At 41.4% G+C, this 21,218-nt stretch overlaps 6 protein-coding genes across 7 annotated transcripts; 2 read left to right on the forward strand and 4 right to left on the reverse strand.

Annotated features, from left to right (window-relative positions):
- Window positions 1-2,704, forward strand: LOC137708484 (rac-like GTP-binding protein ARAC7). The gene is made up of 8 exons (XM_068447573.2): window positions 1-412; window positions 593-680; window positions 838-947; window positions 1,048-1,111; window positions 1,221-1,285; window positions 1,380-1,445; window positions 1,596-1,702; window positions 2,437-2,704. The coding sequence occupies exons 1-8, from the start codon at window positions 314-316 to the stop codon at window positions 2,465-2,467; spliced, it is 630 nt and encodes a 209-aa protein (XP_068303674.1). The 5' UTR covers window positions 1-313; the 3' UTR covers window positions 2,468-2,704.
- Window positions 2,705-3,596: 892 nt separating this feature from the next.
- LOC137735262 (cyclin-dependent kinase F-1-like) lies at window positions 3,597-5,964 on the forward strand. Its single transcript, XM_068474678.2, has 2 exons — window positions 3,597-4,169; window positions 4,755-5,964. Exons 1-2 carry the CDS (start codon window positions 3,684-3,686, stop codon window positions 5,664-5,666), a joined length of 1,398 nt encoding a protein of 465 aa, XP_068330779.1. The 5' UTR covers window positions 3,597-3,683; the 3' UTR covers window positions 5,667-5,964.
- Window positions 5,965-6,459: 495 nt separating this feature from the next.
- Window positions 6,460-10,886, reverse strand: LOC137735272 (uncharacterized). Of its 2 annotated transcripts, none has more exons than XM_068474688.2 (3): window positions 9,170-10,886; window positions 7,277-7,529; window positions 6,460-6,949 (listed from the first exon to the last, which is right to left on the reverse strand). In XM_068474688.2, exons 1-3 carry the CDS (start codon window positions 9,506-9,508, stop codon window positions 6,561-6,563), a joined length of 981 nt encoding a protein of 326 aa, XP_068330789.1. In that variant the 5' UTR covers window positions 9,509-10,886; the 3' UTR covers window positions 6,460-6,560. The 2 variants fall into 2 exon arrangements, with proteins under 2 accessions (XP_068330789.1, XP_068330796.1); XM_068474695.2 differs by having other exon boundaries at window positions 7,280-7,529; window positions 9,170-9,792.
- On the reverse strand, window positions 10,524-13,359 carry LOC137715365 (protein CORTICAL MICROTUBULE DISORDERING 3). The gene is made up of 4 exons (XM_068454667.2): window positions 11,924-13,359; window positions 11,606-11,830; window positions 11,400-11,491; window positions 10,524-11,306 (listed from the first exon to the last, which is right to left on the reverse strand). Exons 1-4 carry the CDS (start codon window positions 13,025-13,027, stop codon window positions 10,598-10,600), a joined length of 2,130 nt encoding a protein of 709 aa, XP_068310768.1. The 5' UTR covers window positions 13,028-13,359; the 3' UTR covers window positions 10,524-10,597.
- Window positions 13,360-13,760: 401 nt separating this feature from the next.
- On the reverse strand, window positions 13,761-16,355 carry LOC137716409 (syntaxin-32). The gene is made up of 5 exons (XM_068455861.2): window positions 15,912-16,355; window positions 15,199-15,449; window positions 14,942-15,114; window positions 14,291-14,476; window positions 13,761-14,139 (listed from the first exon to the last, which is right to left on the reverse strand). The coding sequence occupies exons 1-5, from the start codon at window positions 16,153-16,155 to the stop codon at window positions 13,980-13,982; spliced, it is 1,014 nt and encodes a 337-aa protein (XP_068311962.1). The 5' UTR covers window positions 16,156-16,355; the 3' UTR covers window positions 13,761-13,979.
- Window positions 16,356-17,751: 1,396 nt separating this feature from the next.
- LOC137747994 (glucan endo-1,3-beta-glucosidase 8) lies at window positions 17,752-20,161 on the reverse strand. The gene is made up of 2 exons (XM_068488404.2): window positions 19,503-20,161; window positions 17,752-19,056 (listed from the first exon to the last, which is right to left on the reverse strand). The coding sequence occupies exons 1-2, from the start codon at window positions 19,847-19,849 to the stop codon at window positions 17,931-17,933; spliced, it is 1,473 nt and encodes a 490-aa protein (XP_068344505.1). The 5' UTR covers window positions 19,850-20,161; the 3' UTR covers window positions 17,752-17,930.
- Window positions 20,162-21,218: the final 1,057 nt, after the last annotated feature.

Raw genomic sequence — 21,218 nt, forward strand, 5'->3', positions numbered from 1 at the left:
AGACGCTTTGACCACAAACAAGCCGTCCCTCCTCTCTCTCTCGCTCTCTCTCTTAAATTTTAAATCTTTCTTCCCGAAATTAGAAGAAGGACTTGGCTTCTATATCATCTCACACCTCAACAAAAAGCCAGACACTGTTCTCAGCTCTCTTTCTTCTACTTCTTCAACTGCTTCTTCTGTTCAGCTTTTTGTTTAAGCTGAACGTTCTGAAGCTCATTTCACATATACACATATATATTCCTAGAAGTGCTTTTGGCTAAAGTGCTTGATTACCAAGTGGCTGGTGTTTATTTCAAGTTGGGGGGTTGAGAGAATGAGTGCTTCAAAGTTCATTAAATGTGTCACAGTTGGAGATGGAGCTGTTGGGAAGACCTGTATGCTTATTTGTTACACCAGCAACAAGTTTCCTACCGTGAGTCCTTAAAAACTCATCTCAAAAATGCTTTTTCTTTCCTTGCATTTATTTTTTGGATATTTTTATCAGATTTTTGCCATGAATAGATGTGCTGCACAGATCAAGCTAAAAACTAAAAAGTAAGATAAAAATGACATAAATTTGTCAATTAATATAATCTTTTTTTGTGTGTGGCAGGATTATATACCCACAGTTTTTGACAATTTTAGTGCAAATGTGGCTGTGGATGGGAATATAGTGAACTTGGGGCTATGGGACACTGCAGGTAAAGGGTTTTCCTTGTACTGAGCATCATTTTATTACAGTTTTACTGCTGCTGATTTCTGGGATTCAAAGTTTGGAGATTGGAGGATTTTGGTTATTTATTTATTTATTTTTTTCAGTTTTTACAAATTACCCTTTTTTGTATTTTGTCTTCAAAGGCCAGGAGGATTACAGCAGGTTGAGGCCGCTGAGTTATAGAGGTGCAGACATATTTGTGTTAGCTTTCTCTTTAATTAGCAGGCCAAGCTATGAGAATGTTCTTAAGAAGGTACTAATTCCATGGCTAATTATTGATTTTGTTTAATTATAAGACTTGGATTTGGTGTTTCACTGACTAAGATGCATACAATTCTGATATATTTTCACAGTGGATGCCGGAACTTCGTAGGTTTGCTCCCAATGTTCCAATTGTTCTTGTTGGTACAAAGCTAGGTAAGGCAACAACTTGTCGATTTGGTTTCTCCGATAATTTGTTAGGGTGTCTTTTAGGAGTAAATTTTGTCAGCATTTTGCTTATATGTATATCATCTGTATGTTTAAGATCTTCGCGAGGACATGGGGTATCTAGCCGATCATATGGGATCCAACATCATAACTTCTGCTCAGGTAATGGTTTCCGTTTGTTTCAGTTCCTCAAGGTTATTGTTTCCTTAAAGCATTTGGGTTTATGTGGAAGTGTCTAATTATGCTTAGTATGCAGGGAGAGGAGCTGAGAAAACAAATAGGTGCTGCAGCTTATATCGAGTGCAGCTCGAAGACCCAGCAGGTAGCCAACTTAGAAGAACTTAAAATTCCGGGGATATTTCATGTCTAATGTTATCAAAGACTAATTTTTTTTATCGAGCGTGATAAATTAGTATAATGTTCTTGCTTGATAAACATTGCTGATTGACGAACTCTGCTTGATTTCGATTAGAATGTCAAAGCTGTTTTCGATACTGCCATTAAGGTTGTTCTTCAACCTCCGAGAAGGAAGGATATGGCTAAGAAGAAAAGGCACCGGAGATCTGCTTGCTCAATTGCGTAAGTACATCTTTCGTGATGTGGTGTTTTATGTTACCCCAATAGTTTCTATTCAACCTCAAGGGATAATAACTTGATGAGGTTTAGCAGTTCGCCCAATGACAATAATTTCATAAACCTAATCACAAGAACTTACTTGCTTTTGCGATTCGATAGAGATAATTACTCGGTGGTTAGAAACATAAGTCATTGCCTACCCTTGCTCAGGCTTGAGTCTAGGATCTCGAACTCCGCCTTCTGCTAAAGGATCGATATGTGTCACTAGATCAACCTGTCATTGGCAAAGTGAAGTGCATGTAAAACGAGAAAATGAACCAAACACCTAACAGGACAAAATTGGTTAGAATATGTGTCTTTCGATTCGTGAAATGTTTGCTACTGTGGTTCAAGGAGCTGATATGGCGAACTAATTAGGGATGAACGAAACTGTGTTGTCATATCCAGATATAGCCAAATAATTCCTCAATTATAATTTGAAACGAAAGCGAAAACTTGATGATTGAGCTGGCTCGGTTAATAGGTTCTTCACTAGTTGACAAATTTTAAACGTACACTGTTGTTGCATTGCGATAATCCTTATAATCGTTAACATGGAACATCGAAAGTGACTAGGCATGGTCCGGTTGGTCTTATGGTAATCGTTTTCTTGATCTATCAGTGCAATTTTCCCGAGATTCATTTACTAAATCTCTGCAAAAAACATATCCTAAAGCACATTGTTCTTACTGATACAGGAGCATTGTCTGTGGAGGCTGTGATGTTTAGGGTGACGCCGGAGGAATGCTAACCACCCGCCGTGTGGAACATAACGTTGTCTTTTACAGTTTCTCTTGGGGGTTTACTGGCTTAATCCTAACAGGCCGTATATTCTTATGTGTGTATTGTATTTTCAAGCATCGTTAAATTAAACCGAAACATGCTCGTTTTTATTTCGCCAGCTGAATGAATGGAGTGGGAAGTGGAGGGAATTGTTCATTCTCTCCTGCATTGTTACTAAGAAAATCTTTTGTCTATGGTTTTCTTCTGACCTATTGGAATCTCTTTTTTAAATCCTCTTTTTAAGTTGCTCTGATTCACCCGCTGAATTTCGCTGAATAGCGCACATCTAACCGTTTAATTCAGTATCGTATGCTATACATTGACCCCACTCCCCCTAATGAATGAGAACAGACAGAATTAGACGGAACAATAATGGCTGTCAGCTGGAGAAATTATGAATGCAGTGGCCCTCTGATGATTTTGCAGAAACAGTGCAGGTCTCGATTTTGCAGAAACAATGCAGGTGAGACCGTCAGACCTGCATCAATCTGCTACCCACCCACAGGATTTTAGCTTTTGCGTTCGTAGCTTCGAGAAATTTTGAATTGTAACAGAAATATGGATGATATATAATCTGTTTTTATGTAAGTGATAGGAAATTTTATTTTTTAAGTTATTAATTTTTTAATATACATATCATACTATTTATATAATAACAAATGATGTATTACCTCGTATGCCGGTTATACTGAAAAATCTATCTACGACTTCACCTGCTGTGATAGACACGAGGACCAAGGATGGCCATTTTGGTTTTCCCAAGTTTTATAAAATCCGTCATAAAATCTATTTTCGTGAAATTTTTGCTACATCAAAAGTTTTTTATGCATCTTATGTGACTCCCGTAAAACCGCTTTCAAATAATTTAAAACATTTTTCACAACATTCCGCAAAAAGATTTTGCAAAAATTAAGAAATTATAATTTGTTTTTCTTCACAAAAACTGCGAATAACTCACGATTTTTTTATCGGTTTTGCGTGCACATGTAAATATTGGCAGTAATAAAAGAAGGAAATAAAAGTTAATGCTCTTTGTTTACGTGCTCACGTGAGGACCTCTTAAGTAGGAAGGGGAAGAAAATAAACTTGGCACGTGTTCGCTCGCGCATCTCTTCATCTTCTTCCCCTCTTTCCGTCTCTGTATCTCTCTTGCGCGATTGTCATGGACTCTCCACCAGCGAAGAGCTGGAGCATCCACAGCCGACCCGAAATCATCGCAAAGTACAAGATCCTGGAGCGGGTCGGATCCGGAGCCTACTCCGATGTGTACCGAGCCATCCGGCTCTCCGACAACATCACCGTCGCGCTCAAGGAGGTCCACGACTACCAGTCGGCGTTCCGAGAAATCGAGGCCCTCCAGGCCCTCCACAGCTGTGCCAACGTCGTCGTTTTGTACGAGTACTTTTGGCGCGAGGACGAGGACGCCGTGCTGGTCCTGGAGTTCTTGACGACTGACCTCGCCACTGTCATCAGAAGCGCCAAGAAACGAGAGGGCGGGATTGAGTGCGGCGAGGTCAAGCGGTGGATGCTGCAAATCCTATCGGGGGTCGACGCGTGTCATCGGAATATGGTCGTCCACCGCGATTTGAAGCCCTGTAATTTGTTGATTGGGGAAGATGGAGTTCTGAAGCTGGCTGATTTTGGTCAGGTAATTTCAAATTTTTTGGTTGAATTTTGTTTGTTTCAGCAGAAGATTGGGAAATTTTGGGTTAAAAATTAGAAATTAGATATGCAGTGGATTAGATTGTGTAGGAGATGCTTTGGATTATCAGATTATAATGTGTAATTGTTAATTTATATATTTCGATTGAAAGATTGAACTTTTACTATAATTTTAACAGGGTTGAAGAGTGGATCAAAATGTTTTTGATGGAGTTTAACTGACCTTGGATTAGAGGATTATTTGATGAATGAAATGAATACACAGAGTTTGATTTGCTTGGATGTTTGTATCGAAAATTTTCGTGTTAGAACGATTACAGAGCGAGCGAGCATTAGTTGAATGTTAATTTTAGGGAAGCCTGTCACTTTAATCTTTTGTAGTTTAAGAAATGTTTGGTGTCAATTGTTCAACATGCCACTGGCTGCAGAAGACTTGCATCTTTTATTTGTATTGAGAAAATTCATATTTCCAACGTTGCAACCGAAAAAAAGTTTGCATTTCCTATTCGGACCTTCTTCTATTTAATGTCTACAACATTGAACTCTTTGTGTTATGTGTCTTGATCTTTAGGCAAGGATACTCTTGGAGCCTGGATATGTTCCTGATGACGAAAACCCACAACTGTTTGAACGAAGCGCTCTTAGTCAGAGTACCTTTCAGCCACCTGAAGTGATTCCTGAAACAGAAGAGTCATGTGAAGAAGGGTACAGAGCTCAAGAACAGGGAACTATGAGCAAAGAGGAATATTTTCGAGTGTTAGATGAGGTCAAGGCGAAAGGTTTGGATAAAGATACAAACGTTCCTGATGGAGATACATCTTGTCTAGCAACATGTACAGCAAGTGACGTAGACGATGATCTTTTCAGGGGTTCCTATTCTTATGAGGCAGAGGGTGGAGATGATAGAAATGGAGCTCTGACATCCTGCGTTGGGACTCGATGGTTCAGAGCGCCAGAACTGCTCTACGGATCCATAGACTATGGTTTAGAGATAGATCTATGGTCGTTGGGTTGCATTTTTGCTGAGCTTTTGACGCTGGAGCCACTTTTTCCTGGAACTGCTGATATTGATCAGCTTGGCAGAATCATCAGTGTTCTGGGCAACTTAACTGAGGAGGTGTGGCCTGGGTGTCTTAAACTTCCTGATTACAGGATAATATCGTTCAATAAAGTAGAAAATCCAGTCGGCATAGAGGCCTGCCTGACCAACCGTTCCCCTGCTGAAGTCTCTCTAGTGAAGAAACTCATTTGTTTCGACCCAGCTAAGAGAGCTACGGCTATGGAGCTGCTGCAGGAGAAGTATTTCAACGAAGAGCCTCTTCCAGTTCCCCTATCCGAGCTCCACGTCCCCCAAACCAAAGATATGGGTTCCGATTCTCCCGGTGACTGGCCTGATTACGAAGATATGGGTTCCGACTCTGATTTTGACGACTTCCGCCCTGTAAATACTACCTCAACTGGCTCTCACATTCAGTCCTTCTGAGTTCGAAGGGTACGGTGATATCGATTCTTATGTTATTTATTGCGTAAAATATTTCGGGGGATCAAATTTTAAGGTACATGTATATCTACCGATTTCAGCCATGTTGGAGTGGTTCTAAAAGGGACCAGGGATTTTACCACAGAATTTTGTATCTTTTCATTCTTATTAGGATGATTGTTAATGTTACTTATGAGCATAAACCGCATTACTTGGGATTTGTTGTGGATTACTGTTTCTGACCCTTGGATTTAAACCAAAGGCTCAGATTTTATGAAATAAATCCACAGTTTTACCTCAAGGTGAAGAATTCCTTCTACGCTCTCTTTTAATCAGATGTTAAGAAACCTTGCAAGAATTTATAAAGAATTGGGTTACTCCCCCCCCCAACGCCAATTGATTTCGGATGAAATCTCAACTTTCTTCGATTTTCTTTGTAGGTGTGAAAAGGACGAGCCGGACGGGCACACTACCCAACATATTTACTTGTCGGGAATAGAAATTGAAATCATTCTGATTCTTTATTTCATCGCATTTACTACAACATAGGTTAAAATGATTTTGATTCCCGACTTCCCCTGTATAACCCCCTTGTTGGTCTCATTTCCAATCCTTTTAGCGTTCCTCGATTTATGACATGCCCACAGAGGTTGCACTAGAAAGGAAGATGGTGCCTACTAGAAAACAAAATTCAGACGATACGAACCGGGAAAACGGTAGGAAAATATAACCATACTTTTCCTTTCTTCCTTTAAGTAAAAGACTATCTTCTCGACAGTAAAGTTCGCAAAACTAGTTCCGAAAAGGTTTATTGTTCCATTCAACAAATAAACAAAAGTACAAGTTCATATAGGAGAAACAAAATAATGGAACAAAAACTTAAGATCCATAGCCGGCTTACCGCACTGGCTGCTGATTGTAGTGATTCTTCTCTTTTTTCTTTGAGGCAGCTAGCCTAGCGTTCCTGGCAGCAGCTTCACTTGCAGCAGCTCGAGCAGCTGTATCCATTTCTTTGCTTGATTTCTTCTTCTTCATGGATGCCACTTTCTTTAGCCGCTCTTTAACATCACCAGTAGATGCATCTTCTCCCTTATCCCTCCCAGTGTTTTCATCTGCTGCCGCACTTCCACCATTTGTGCCATCGGGCTGGTCTTGAGATTCTTTTGGCTCCTTCGATGACTTGTCCTTCTTTTTCTTCTTTTTTGCACTTTTGCTCTCGCCAATGGCATTCTCCTTCTTGTCCACATCGCCATTTTGATTCTCTACTTTCTTCTCTTGGGTAACACCTGCACGCAAAGGTAGGGCCAAATAAGGCTCGTGTAAGAAATAACAAAAATTGAATTGATCAAATATGACAGAAAGCTGCAAAAGTAGAAGGATCATGATTCCATGAAAGAGATCAAATTTGATGAAACCCCTAATAAAGGAATTTTAGACAGAGACCGAAAGTTAGTCCTACTCCATGAAAACTTGAGCACTTTTAGTGTAAGTATTTAAGCTTCTGGAAACCGACACTCATTTTGCATCGATGCTATGTAAACAATCATAAGACAGATAAGCAGTTACAAAACGATAACTGGCATACAGAAACTTGTTCATATAAACTATATTACCACTGGAATCATCTTGGCCACTAGTCTCGGTGTTGGTAGGGTATCCTAGCTCAGCAAGAACTGCTTCAAGTTCTTCAAGCCCCTTCTTCTTCAGTTCCTTCTTAGAAAGCTGCCTTTCTGTATCCTTGGGGGCTGGAGAAGGTTCAGGGAGCTTCTTAACTGGCTCAGTTTCCACTGGGGCTTCAAGTTCATTTTCATGTTCCTCATCAACGTCATCAACTTCATCACCACCTTCCTCCTCACTTTCACTTTCCTGGAAATTGGGCTAAATATAAGAATTCCACAATATAACCAGAGGAATAGTACCGACTCATATGATTTTGGAGATTGAAAAGGAAAAAAAATGACATCTTCGTTGTAAGAAAGATGAAGTTGACTTTCAAAGAAGACAATAATTGTTACAGCTGAATAGAGAAGCATAAGTACCCTTAAATACACACACACACACACACAACATAAAAACACGTTTTGGATGTTGTTCAGACATAAAAGAAATACTTTTCAATTATCGGCAAAAGTTTTGGCAATATGCATTTCAAATACCGATCTACTTTACACCAGGTTTATACATTTGATAGTAAGGATGCATAGTAGGCATGAAATGGCATTGTAGTTCATTTTTTCAAAGACCAAAGACTGATTGTCCAAAATCCACCAAACACAAACAGATCAGGGCCTTTCGAATCACAGTCATCTGGTCGGTTCCATCCACCAAAAACAAATCAGTAATCAAGACCAAGTTTTTTTTTTTTTTTTTTGGAAACCTGGGAAATACACTGTGTTTCCACAATGAAACTGCCTAAGCTACTTACAAGGCAATCACTTAGTCTCATAATTATCAGAACACCAATTCATTCTCTAACGTATGCACCAAAAAAATACCATGATGAAAACAACAAAAGAAACAAATTTTATAGGGTCCACACTAAAGAACGAGAACCATTTCAATGAAACACATCCACTTGTGGATATGGTTTTTGTCTCGTGACAGCAACAGGAAGAAAACTATCAGTTCGTCAGCCACACCTAATACAATATAGCAATTTCCGGGCGTTTAAAGGACACAGATCATGGATAATCCATGGTTACTGACAAATGGGATACAGCAACTTCCTAATGGAACAATAAATTCAACTCCACACGTGAAGGTGGCTAAAAGACAAATCAACTTTCTCCGCAAAAGCCACAGCAAACCATGTCATAACATCAAAGATGCGATGACTTATCGTCTGCAGGCAAAGCAGAGTACATTTTAACCATTACATAAAATGCAGTAACGATCGGGATTCAAAAGATCTCATTCTCTATAAAACGTGGGGTGACTTAACACGTGTAGCCACACAGAGTTGATTTTCAGCCTGCACGTGTAGGAGAAACTAGTAGATTTTAACCCTTTACAGAGATGCAGTAACTACTACTGTTAAACGATCCGCATCCACTACCGTTAAAATAAATGATTGACAGAACGATCCAAATTAGACAAGGATTCCACAAAATCCACGGATATAAACATTCAATAAATTCCGTAACTCCTGCCAAATCTTATGATCTAAAACCCTTCACTAACCATCATCTCATTCAATCCAAAAGTATATAAGAATTACCAAATCTAATTGCTTGAACGAAATTTGGTGATATCACAAGCAAAACCACAGGGTTCCTATCACTTATTTCCTTATCAATTAATATAAACAAACAAATATCATCTCCTTCTACAGTTTTTACTGCATCATGAGCGGAATCCGATCATATTTGAAAACAGCAAGAGATATATCCAAACTAATCCACATTTCTACACACACAGACATACACATATGCAATAAATTTTCCAAATTTAGCACTATCCAAAAACAAGATCACGAAAAACAAAAACAAAAAGCTCAAAGAATATACCAATTCGCCGGCCTCCGCATGCTCAGCTTCCAGCTCGCTTTCCTTCGCCGCCTTCGAATCCTCACCGGCCCAACCCATTTCCGGCGGAGCTGTAGTTGCGTAGTAGTCGTCATCGTCCTCGTCATCGACATCGGCCCACGACTTCGCGACAAGGGGCGCCGGTGCCCAAAAGACCTCCTTCTCCGCCTCCCCAGATTCCTGAGCTGCAACGCCGCCTTTCGAGCTTTTGGACGAGCTCTTGTCCCCCTTCTTCTTCTTCTTCAAGCTCCCAAGCGCCGCAAAAACATTGGTGCTGTTCAGGACCACCGACTCGTCCTTCCTGCTCGCGCCTCCCGCCATTTCTCACCCCCTCCGCAAAGTCCAGACGGAAGAGTTATCCGCGTCGCCAAACGGCGGGCTTTATGTGAATTACGGTTTTGGTCACGGAGCTCAGGCGGGATGTGTAGGGCAAAATCGGAAATGATGGAGGGAAATGGATTTAGGGTTTTGACAGGGATTTTGGATTCGCAGATTGGTGCTTTGAGGTTGGTGAGGATCTGAGAGAGGGAAGAGCACGAAACGGCGCGTTTCGGTGAGCTCGGCTGATGAGTGAAAGAGTCGGAGGATTTTCAACCCGAACGGGCAGAGGGCGTGTGAATCTGTGAGGGGTTTTATATACGAATCTCGTACTGGGGTGTGAGTGAATCCTAGCCGTTGGATGGGCTTACGATGGAGATTTTGATGTGCGGTGGAGATGGATGGTTCGGCATGGGGCCGATTGGCTTGGATTTTTGCAAGGAAGGTTTTTTTCCTTGTGGGTGGGGGAGCGGTCAGGATAAGAGTGGCATCTGGCTTCCATGCATATGATTTGGACCCACTTTTCTCATCGGGCTGGTCAATCGTATCCAGCGAGCCGGCACCGTTTTCGCCGATCATGGCGGCGAGGGCATGTCGCCGTAGGAAGCTCTTCCGGCGGTCGCCCGTTGCCGTTGTCGCGGCTGGTCAAATTAACAGATTTTTTAACGGTTATATAATTGCAACTTAAAAGTAAATTTACATTGAAACGTTTTAACAATAATGTATGAAGTTGTAATTTTACACAAACTTGATGGGATAAAACATAATTTAACCCATAATTTGTAAGCTTGAATTGATTAAGGTGAGCTCAAATAATGAAGTTCCGGGATAAATCACGTGTACTTAGGTGATATGTGAGACTCAAATGACATATATCAATTTCTTCGTTGATAGAGCTCACAAGTTCGTCCCACAAACTATACTCGTGGTGTGTGAGACGCTCACATAACGATATTACTCAAGAAAAACAACAATTCGAATGAATTCTTTGCAAAATAGCGACTACCACATCAAGCAGTTGTGACAAATTGGGAATATAATTAGAAAAGATGGAGACCAACATAGAGACCAAAATAAATTAAAATTATGGAATCAAGAGGAAGAAGGAGCAAGAGGAGTGGGGTTGTCGAACGTCGTCCCAACATGTTGAATAACAAAGCCGTAGATCTTCCTCTTCAGCCCATCAACCTTCTCATTCAGCTCATTCCTTTTCGAGACGACTCCATCCAGCCACTCATTCACTCGCTTCAACTGCGATAGAACAGCTGCAATGGAGCCACAGTCGATAGGCAATTTACCGCCATTTGCAGCGCACTCTCCAAACACTCGGAAACCGGCATCCAGAGCCTTCTCGACAAACTGCAGAAACCACATTTGCATCTCGGATTGCAGACTTACTGCGAGCTCGACTGTCTCCTTCATTCCATGACCCTTTGTCCATGTTCCAACGCCAGCAGTGGACTGCGGTGAAGAAGGGGAAATCTTGAGATGGGATTTGGCAGGTGTGTATTGTCGTTTTGACAGACTTTTCTGCAAAGCTGACGGAGTTTCATTGTCTTGAGCGGCAAGGAGAGAGACAATGCTGAGATCAGTAGCTAAGGCAGCTTCGACCCAAAGTGAAACAGGTTTCGATTGCTCAGTGGGAATTTGATCATTGTAAGATGTATCTGAATTGCGGTTACTAGCAATTGATTCAGTAAGTGTGGTTGATTTAACAACTTCATCATAGATCGAAAAGAAGCGGTCAATGGCAGGTAGAGGGCTCCCAACCTTGGATGTAGAAGCGAGTTCTGCAAACATGCTGCGACAGAAAAAGGATAGTGGAATTCAACGACAGCGGCAGAACAATTCCTTAAACAAATTTAAGGCCATAAGAACAGAATGATAAAACTACCTTAATTTCCTCACTAGAGACTCAGTAGCAATGGCCTCCTCCAGAGCTTCAGCTGCGGCTGCAGAAGCTAGAACTTTCCTCTGCAAAGCTTCCTGCAATTCGATACGGTTTAGAACTTAGTCCATATTGATCAAACTATTTGGGTAACGCAATTTGCATCAAAAATAAAGCTCGCCCAAGTTGGCATCGAATGCCAAAGATTATACCTTTCCAAGCCTTGCAAGGTCTGAAGAGACTGCATCAAGTGAGACACTTCCATCAATCCTTTTTTTTTCATGAACAGTGATGCCCGGAGCTGCTGCACAGCTGGGTTTCTCTTGGACCACCAAATCTTTCAGTGATCCTGATTTCGTTTTCTCATTGCTGGAAGAATCATCACCGCCGTTCGGACTTCCACCTTTTGCATCGCTTAATCGTCGTGCAAGGGCAGCCTGCGAAGACAGAATTCAGAATACAGAAACAGAATATGCAGAGCAGTAAGTAATTCAAATTTTTTAATCCAGATACACAGAGGGAAAAACTACCTGAGTCCTTATAAATGACTGCAAATCTGGTTTGTTCTTCGCCGCAGGCTTCTCTTTCTGCTCCACCGCCGGCGACTCATCCCAGCCCCTTCGATTACCCTTTCCAGACCCAATGAGGGCTTCCGAAACCTTCGAAATCCCTGCAACTATACCTGCCATCTTCTTCTTGGCAGCAGAGTCCTTCACTCCTCCGGACAACCGCCTCCCGGGAGAAAGCGAAGCCCTCCGGGCATTTGGCGAAGGCTGCCTCCGCTGCCCAACCGGGGACGGCTGTCGGTACCTTGACGGCACTATAATCGCCGCCTCTTTTGACGCCTTCCGATCTTCTTCCTTCGCCACCATTAAGCTTGGAACCACGCATTTCGAGGGGGCTGGAGATCCCGATCTCTTTCCTTTTCCTGCCAGCGATGGATCTCTCTCGGCCAATGCAGGGTTCTTCTTCCCGACAGAAACAGACCTCTTTGCACCTGCCGGAGACGAAAACCTGGAAGCCGGCCGATCTGAGATCTTCTTAGCCTCATCCGAAATTGAATTTGAATTCAAATTCTCTCCCGTATTGACATTGTCTCGAGGAGCAAGAGGCTGCCTTGATGGTCGTGCCTTCTCAATCTTGGCTTCTTTGTTGTCATTCCTCACAACCTGCTCCTGCTGCTTATTGGACAGGTAAATCGCCATGAAATCCGCGGACTGGTCGGAATCCGACACAGGCTGGATCACGAACTCGCGCTTTGAGGTAGACACTCTGGCCACAAGGGGCTCTGGGGTACCAAGAAAGGGGTGGCGGCCTGCGATGGGGCGGATACCGAGGACGAGTGGGACGGGGGAGTCAAAATTGAAGCGGTCGACGTAGGCAAACTGGCCGAGCTGGAGGCGGTTTGTGAGGATGAGGTCGGTGTCGCGATCGGAGAGGGAGACGTAGGTGGAGTTGAGGGAGTCGGAGAGCTGGACGTAGAAGCCCTGGTTGGACGAGAGGTCGGAGCCGGCGAGGGCGGGGACTATGCCAATGACTTGGAGGAGGGCAGAGCGGTGGTCGCCGGTGACTTTGGTGGCGGAGTTCATTGACTGGAGGAGCTTCAGGAGGATTCCTGGAGTGAGCGACGCCATTGTTGTGCGTCTAAGAGAGACGGAGAGAGAAGGTGGAGGGTTGAATCTGTGGAGACGTAGTACTCTCTACTCTGTATTTGCAAAGGAAAAGGGTGGGCCCGGAGATTATTTGGCCGTTACGAAATTTCAAATTCAAATTCCCGCTAACCGTTTGTTTATTAGAACCATAATTGTTTGAATTTCGAAGCTTGTGCTGCGTACCGTAACGTTATCCCCTATCTAATTCTGGAAAGAAACATACCTACATTCTCGGTAAGCTACCGTGACATTCTGAGCCAATAGCACATTGTAACGTGAAAAATTAAAACATACGGCACAATATTATTGGTCCCAGATGATACACCGAATGCCATTACTAAGTCCTTTCCTAGTGCTTGGGCAGCCGAATCACGGGTATTCTGAAGTCCAAGGTTTCATTAGTGCATAGATTTCTTGATGTGGGATAAGATTACCATGCACTACAAATCGCTCGAGCTCCGCAATTCAGAGACTGCATTTCCAGGGCCAAGAAGCAAGTGCTGCAATGTTTATGTCCTTCTGCAACAAAACTGCATACAAGATTCATCCCCAGCAGCGTCGCACATCCGCTTTAAGGTGTGGAAAAATCTTCCCAACAATTGTATACAATGGATCTCTCAAACAAGTGACCATTACGACTAGCAAGTGAGAAGTATTGCGCGAGTGCTAACAGCTAAGTTTCTAATGAACTCATTCCCGTTCGTTATCTTGACCATTGTCAAAACTAGATTGTGTACCAGTTCCCATATCTAGAATACAATCAAATCCAAGAAATATTGTCAAAATTACTTTACACTTTCCGTCGCAATTCATATGTACTATACGCCAATTTTTGAACATCAAATGATAGAAAATACAAGATGAATACCGGATGTCTATAAAGGAAAGCATAGCTCTGTTACTTTGCTTTGTATATATATTTTTTTTATTATCCTTATGCAGCAAAAAATACGAAAAATATAAGAAATAAAATAAGTACAAAGAATATCTTCATCATTAGCCATCGGTTGGATGATATACTGTTAAGGTACCTGGCCAGTTGCCCTTGCGCTCCTTCCACGTTGGACAGCGTCTCGTCCATGCTCTCGTCAATCCTGACAACCACACGAGTAAGCAAGGATGAGCCCCATGCATTGGTATTTTAAGCATTTAAACAAACATTTATTCTACAAGTTTGTGTTTTCTTTCAGTGAAGACTTCTGAATGCACACATGTACTTTCTAGCATGACTGCCAAACAACAAACCTGATTGCAAGCTCTCCTTGCTGCGAAACCATGGTTGCCAATTGGGTAAATATGTTACCCAGCTCGTGAATAGTTGACTCCACGTTCTGAAGAGCCTCAGAGCGGCTATGCATATAGGTGTCTTGTTGTTCTACTACCTGCTGCTGCTGCTGCAATAATGGTCGAGATTCCTTATCCGTCTGCTTCCTGAAAAAAAAAAAATACATACCAATGCCGATGACATATCAAACTGAAAACATGGATCTATGATATACATTTCACTACATCCACATGTAGCATTAGGAAGATGGTGACACTATTCCTCTCCATGTTCCACAATGAAAGGCAATAATTAAAAGGTTACATGCAAGTGCGCTGTCTAGCGAGTCACTGTTAACAGTGGGATGAACATAAGAGAAGTCATAAACAAAAGAATAGGCATGGACTTCTACCGTTCTATGCAACAACAAGTTTAGAATGGTGCTTTCATCTGATTACTTGAGAATTCAGTTTAAAATGAGAAACAAATTGACATATGGGAACCCGAAAACACAATATCCAAATATATATTGGAGGTCGAGGCACCTGATAAGAACTTGCCTTTAGAATGTAACAAATATGCTTACAATACCTACTTCCGTAAAACATAGTGATGCCTAACGGGAAATTTACCTAGGAAATAACTGTGACGAAGATGCAGAATCATTGGCCCATGGAGGAGGAGCTGTCGATGCATTAGCAGCTGATCTGGCAGCCACAGGACGTTGACGAACAAACGGATTTGTTGACTCTTTCGAAGTGGTTGAAGAAAATAACTGCCTCCTATTTTCATGAACCTTTAAATTCTGCCACACAGATAACAAACATTAGATTGTAGTCAAACGGAAAAACTGATGAGGCTTATGTGCAGTGCAGGACATACAGTATACCTCTGTCCGCATGGTCAGAACTTCCTTAAACTCCTTCGTAGCACTCATCAACCGGTTCTTCAGGTTATCTACAACGGTGGTTGAATGAGTCGTGGTGTCACTCGAGATGTTCGCACTTTCGTTCTGGGAATTGCAGTGCAGCTGCAGATCTATCAGTGCTGAATTAAGTCCAGTAATGTCTTGTTTTATAGCTGCAGTCAGCTCTTGGATCTCCAGAGCCGGATCATCAAACACCGATGTCCTTTTCGCCACTGGCGAATACCAAAGCAAATATTTCAGCGCAGATCACTCCAAATATCAGCATGGATTTCAACTTAAGTAAACTAATCACAAAGCATCAGTGTTTAGAAACACCTTTTGGACCGGAGAGACGCTAAACAAACAATATAGTGTACTAAATCGTGGTTTACATACGGGTTATTGTTTGTTTAGCGTCACCAAGTTCTATTTTCGATTAAAAGTTTGAAAGGGTTTTGTTTGTCCATATTGTATAGGCAGGTACAGCCTTGAATTACCAGTTTATTCATATTCTAATTCCATCACAAACTTTTGCTTAGCGTCCTGATCCTCTCTAAGCATAATTAACACACTAATTAAGCATATTGATCCCAATTTACACATCCTTTAGCATAATTAACACACAATCAGGCATATATAATTGGGATTATACAAAAAAAACATTGATTTGGGAAAGAGCAGATATTTTGACATACATTGTGTGAGCTTTCCAAGCTTCTGGGAAGTGTGGTGAATCCCGAGCCCAATCTTGGAAGCCCTTTTGTTGAACTCCGATTGAACCGACGCCGCAGATCGAGGTCCGTCGAGCTTCCCGCCACTGCTGCCGCTGCTCGACGGCCCATTGAAAGATGGCGCGAACGACTTACGAAGCCTATCCGTGACGCTCTGAAACTCCTGCGTTCGATCTCGGAACGACGATTGGCCGGATTTCCCTTGCATTTCTTTACTTTTATACAATTACAAAGAAAAAATTGTAGAAATGGAGATTATATGTATGAATGTATAATTTATGGAATTAATGGAGGCTGAAGAATCGAAGAAGGAAATGGGGGTCATTGGTGGTGATATTTTCGGTTTATGATTTGAGTTCGGTGGCAGGGAAGGAAATGGGTCAGAAACGTAAATAGAGGTTCAGCTATGGGCTGAATATCAACCAAGGTTGCTAATTAGGAAAAAATTTAAATCTAATGTTCTTATTTAGGTACAAAACTAGTAATAATTCAGTATCAAATATGTCATTTATAAGAGTCGAATTTTTAGATACCAGTAAAAAGAAATACAAGTGGACCGTAGCATTAGTGACTTTGTAATTTAGAATAAATTACGTAGATATCGTCCTTTCAAACAAAATCATTTTAATTGAGAGTTTACCTCCAAACCTTATCATTTGTATGAACGATAAAACATCTCAACGAATTCAGCCTCGTTAAAGTCTTCTCGTTTGGAAGATTTTGCTGGGACGCCTTCTCACTGATTCGACTCATTCATTCTGGTGATTTGATGCACCGCAATCTGAATGGGTTAAGGTGAATACAGATGGTTGTTGCACAAATGATCGTGTTGGTTTCGATGAGATTTTTCGTAATTCAGATGCACATATTCTTGTTTCTTTCTCTTCAAATACGGAGTTTGTTAGTTTAGTGGCTGCAAAAGTATTAGCTTTCATTGAGGTGGTTCGTGCTTCTTAGATTCGAGACTAGAAGCATATTTGGATTGAAACTGATTTCATATTGGTTATTCAATATCTTTATTGTTCCCCTAAATCAATTCCTTGGTTTCTCTTGGTTGATTGGAACAATTGTTGATGACGCCTTCGTCATATGAGTATTTTTTGTACACATATTTATCGCGAGGGTAATCAAGTTGTTGATGCCCTAACTTCTTTTATCGCAGTTGGTAGTGCTTATTATTGGTGGTCCACTTTTCCAGATTTTGCAACTGCTGCCCATGCTTGTGACCTTGAGTTTTGTCCTATTTTTCGTCCCCCTGCTTGTATTCTTTTATTTTCACTTTTCTTTATTTAATAAATTCGGATATAGGTGACTGAGAGGAGGTCGTTCTGTTATAGAGTTAACCATTTTTAATCGCTTTGAGTGGAAAGGAAGTAGTCTACATGTAGTTGACGACTAATTCTAGAGTTTTGGTTCTTTCTTTTCTCGTTGTGCAGGCTTAGAGAATAAGGTTTCTACTATTGCAGTCCAACGGTCAAGCCTTATGCGTAGCTCGACTCGCCTAATCCATTATCATTCTTTCGAGAAAAAAAAGCACAATACTAGAGAAGAGGAAATCTGAATAGAGTACCTCAAATGCAAAGATGCTACTAATCACATTTGACTTACAGTTATCCGAATACAAAGTTAAATGTTGTTAATCACTTAAACCATAAGCTCTTTGCAAATTTATCTTAAAACTTGTATATGACTAAAACGGAAATGAAGATTCTCCTCATTATACAAAAAATACGCGAGGAAAAAACAGTTTGTTTATATAAGAGAGGAGGAGAGTTTGTTTATATGTAACTCTCATTGCAAGAAATTTTTCTGTGCGACCATCACAATAAAAGTATTCATAAATGCAAACTCCAAAGTCATAGAAATAATTCACATTTAAACTTATGAGTCCACTACATTTTAAAGATTGTAGAATCAATGTAAGAAAATAAGAGGAAAAAAAAGTCCTATACTTTGAAACCATGGCTTCCTAAAAGCTTTATGTCATAGCAGAATCATCAAATACAACAGAAACCCTTCAACAATTTTCATCACAAAGTGCAAAGCTCCCCTGCTATGCAACAACACTGATGGAGCAGCATACGAAATCATCACCGGAAACTCGCAGTCCCCAACGGAAGGATCCTCATCGGTGACCACAGCGAGACCCGAAAAATTGCACGTCCAGCTCTTCTGGCTGTTCACCTGGTAGTACATGTTGAATGCATAAGAAGCATTCCCTTGGAGGCTGAGATTGTTGCAAGAACTTCCATATCCCAAAGAAGTGCAATCTGAGAGTGTGCAAGCATAATCAATGCTTTTTGCCAAATCATTCAAATACTTAACTTTTGGGTCCAAAATACACCAACTCCTCTGCATATATTCCACATCTTCTACAGCTTCAAGGACCTCGTTTTGCATAGTGCCTGACAAATCCAAATTATATTTCGGCTTCCCATCATACTCAAATATCCCCCAGTGCCTCTCAAAGTTCCCGGGGGCAATGCTTTTCATGTTTTCGTCAATGAGGCTGAAGAGGTATACATCGAGTTTGCCTTTCCTTGCTGGGGTTCCGTCTCCACTCAGGGCATGCTGAATCATTCCCTGATTGAACCTCTTTGCGTTGCGGATATTCGCGTTTATGTCACCATCAGTTGGCCAGCCCACCTCTCCAACTATGATCTTCATCTCGGGGAAACCAGCTTTGGTGAGAGACCAAAGTAGGGTGTCAAAGTTTGCATCAAACACATTGGTGTACAGCAGGTTACCATCTTTAATGGGCTTGCTTGTTCCATCGAAAAATGCAAAACCGAAAGGAAAATAGGTATTGCCATAGAGGCTGAGAAAAGGATAGATATTGACTGTGAATGGTGCCTCATTGGTGTTCAGGTAGTGGAGGATCGCAATTATGGAGTCTCGAATTTCAGGCCGGAAGTCTCCAGTAGATGGAACAGGGTCTGAATCAGGGGAGAAGTAGATGTCGGCATTGAAGGGGACGGTGGCTTTGACTTGTGACCCAAGTCCTGCATTGTTTAGGGCTTCTTGTATGTTCTTGAGAGCCGGTAACGTGGTTTGGAGATAGGTGCCATTGTACGTTTTGAGAAAGGGCTCATTGCCTACGGCAACATACCTGAAAAAACCCAATTCCACAACAATCATTGAGACATTTTCGGAAACAAGTAACAGTCACTGTAACAAATAAAAAAAAGAGACACGTGAGTTAGGTCAGTTGGCTAGGGCAGTGTGCCTGCCCCCTTGCCCCTGAGCTCCATTCCTTTCCATCTTTTGGTCAATTATTCTGAAAAGAATAAAACTGCAAAGAGTATTCCTTCACAAGGTCCTAGAATCAACTCAACCCGAGTCTCGCGCTATATGAGAACCTGGGTAGAACTCGGCCTTAAAAATCGACTCACACAGTAAAAGGATTGACTCATTCAGACATGTTACAAACAAGTAGCAGTCACAGTAAACAGTTGAAAAACAGAATAAAAGAAAGCAATCAAAGGGAAACAACAACTGCTTCAGAATCATGGGGCAAAAGCATGAAAAACATTGAAAAAAAATGAAGAAATTAACTTGATATTCACTCCGCCAGAGTAGCAGTAACTTGTGACATTGGCATCCACCCATGTATCTGCAGCCACCGGATCCTGGCTCATCTCCTGCAACATAAAATTGGGAACTGCCAGCATCACCTCAATTTTAGTCCCTATGAGAGCGGATAATATCCTTCCGTCCGCTTCGAATAATTTCAGCTTGTCGAATCCGTTGTCCTCCAGCATCCGGACAACCTTCTCCGGTGGGAGCTGGTGCGTCGCCATTGTTCCCCAGTTCAATCCAAAGGTCGCACCTTTTTCGACCATTGTCACGAAAACAAGAAGGATTAGTACTAATGCCAAGAGATGCACTCTTTCTTGTGACATTTTTCGGTTTCTTTTGGGAAAGAATTAAAAGGGTTGTCTTAGAATCTTAATCTTTGTTGAATGGAGCAAGAATCGAGAAAGATTTCGAGGCCTCCAATGATTTGGGAGATGCAGGGAAGAGAGAGAGGGAGGAAGAAGGGAATTCTTTTGGTTCTCTTCCTGAATATATAGAGTGAAAAGTTGCAATCTTTCTCTCACTCTCTTTCTCTTTCTCTCTAGAATTTCAGTGTTAGAACTTTCATGGGGGAGGTGAGAGAAAAGCAGAAAAAAAATGTAAGATTCGTTGCTTAATTCAGTTATTCAGTTATGGTGGCCAACCCATGCTATTTGTTTAGCGTTAGTTTATTAAATATGAATACTAAACCCATGCTAATTTGGCCGTCCACAAAGAAAAAGAGTAAAATGCATTGCCTATTGGTTTAGGGAAAAAAACTTTTGCAGAGTTATCCATAACACGTCATTTGTAAAGTAGCTCTCACAAAATTATGAAACTCCTTATATTTTAGTTCCACTCGACCCAATGTTGGTCCACTCAATCTGAGAGTTGCACTGGTTAGATAGCCCCAATCTAGAAAGAAAGAGTGAAATGCATTGCCTATTGGTTTAAGAGAAAAACTTGTGCAAAAGGCATCTAGAACGCGTTATGAGGTTAGCTCTCACAATAGAAGTATGAAACACCCGATATTTTGATTCCATCTGACTCGGTATAGTAGTTCACTTAATGTGAGAACTGTCATAATCAGACAACTCTATCGAAGTTTCTCGACTAGTTTAGTAGCTTTTGAGAAAATGCATGGGAACATGAAGACTTATAGCAAAGATAGTGAGACCATGAGAAGAAAAGCCATTGACTGTTCTTTTAGAAGAAAACTTAAAGAGAGTACTCCAAAACGCTAACTTTCCAGCCAAAACCTACGTGTTAATTTCACCATCAATTTGCAGGCTCCATCTTTTCTGTTGCTTTTTACATCAAAGTTTGACACTTTATCGTCACTAAAAGTGTTTTGCTACCCAAGTTGTGTTATATAATATATAGTGCAATTCCAAGGGAGAAGGAAGGAGAATGCTAAATTCACACATGGCACTACCAATTCCTATAAGCCTCTGGCGTCCCAAGTGCCACACATTGGATTTATTCAGATTTTGTTGCCTCCCTGTCCCTACAGTTTGAGAAGCAGTGGTATCGAATATCGTCTATCGTCCAGTGTATTTTAAGGATTTTTTACCGTTTAGGATCTGACAGCAGAAACCTTCGGTATTCCATAAAGCAGAAACTTACGTGAAAGTTGCGTGTTTTTGTCACGCGTGATGGTACAACACACTAACTATTCTCTGCATGTACAAACCATGAATTAAAAGTACTCCCATC

Source organism: Pyrus communis, chromosome 15, assembly GCF_041283825.1.
Source record: "Pyrus communis isolate YQ-2024b chromosome 15, ASM4128382v1, whole genome shotgun sequence".
NCBI classification, from domain to species: Eukaryota; Viridiplantae; Streptophyta; class Magnoliopsida; order Rosales; family Rosaceae; genus Pyrus; species Pyrus communis.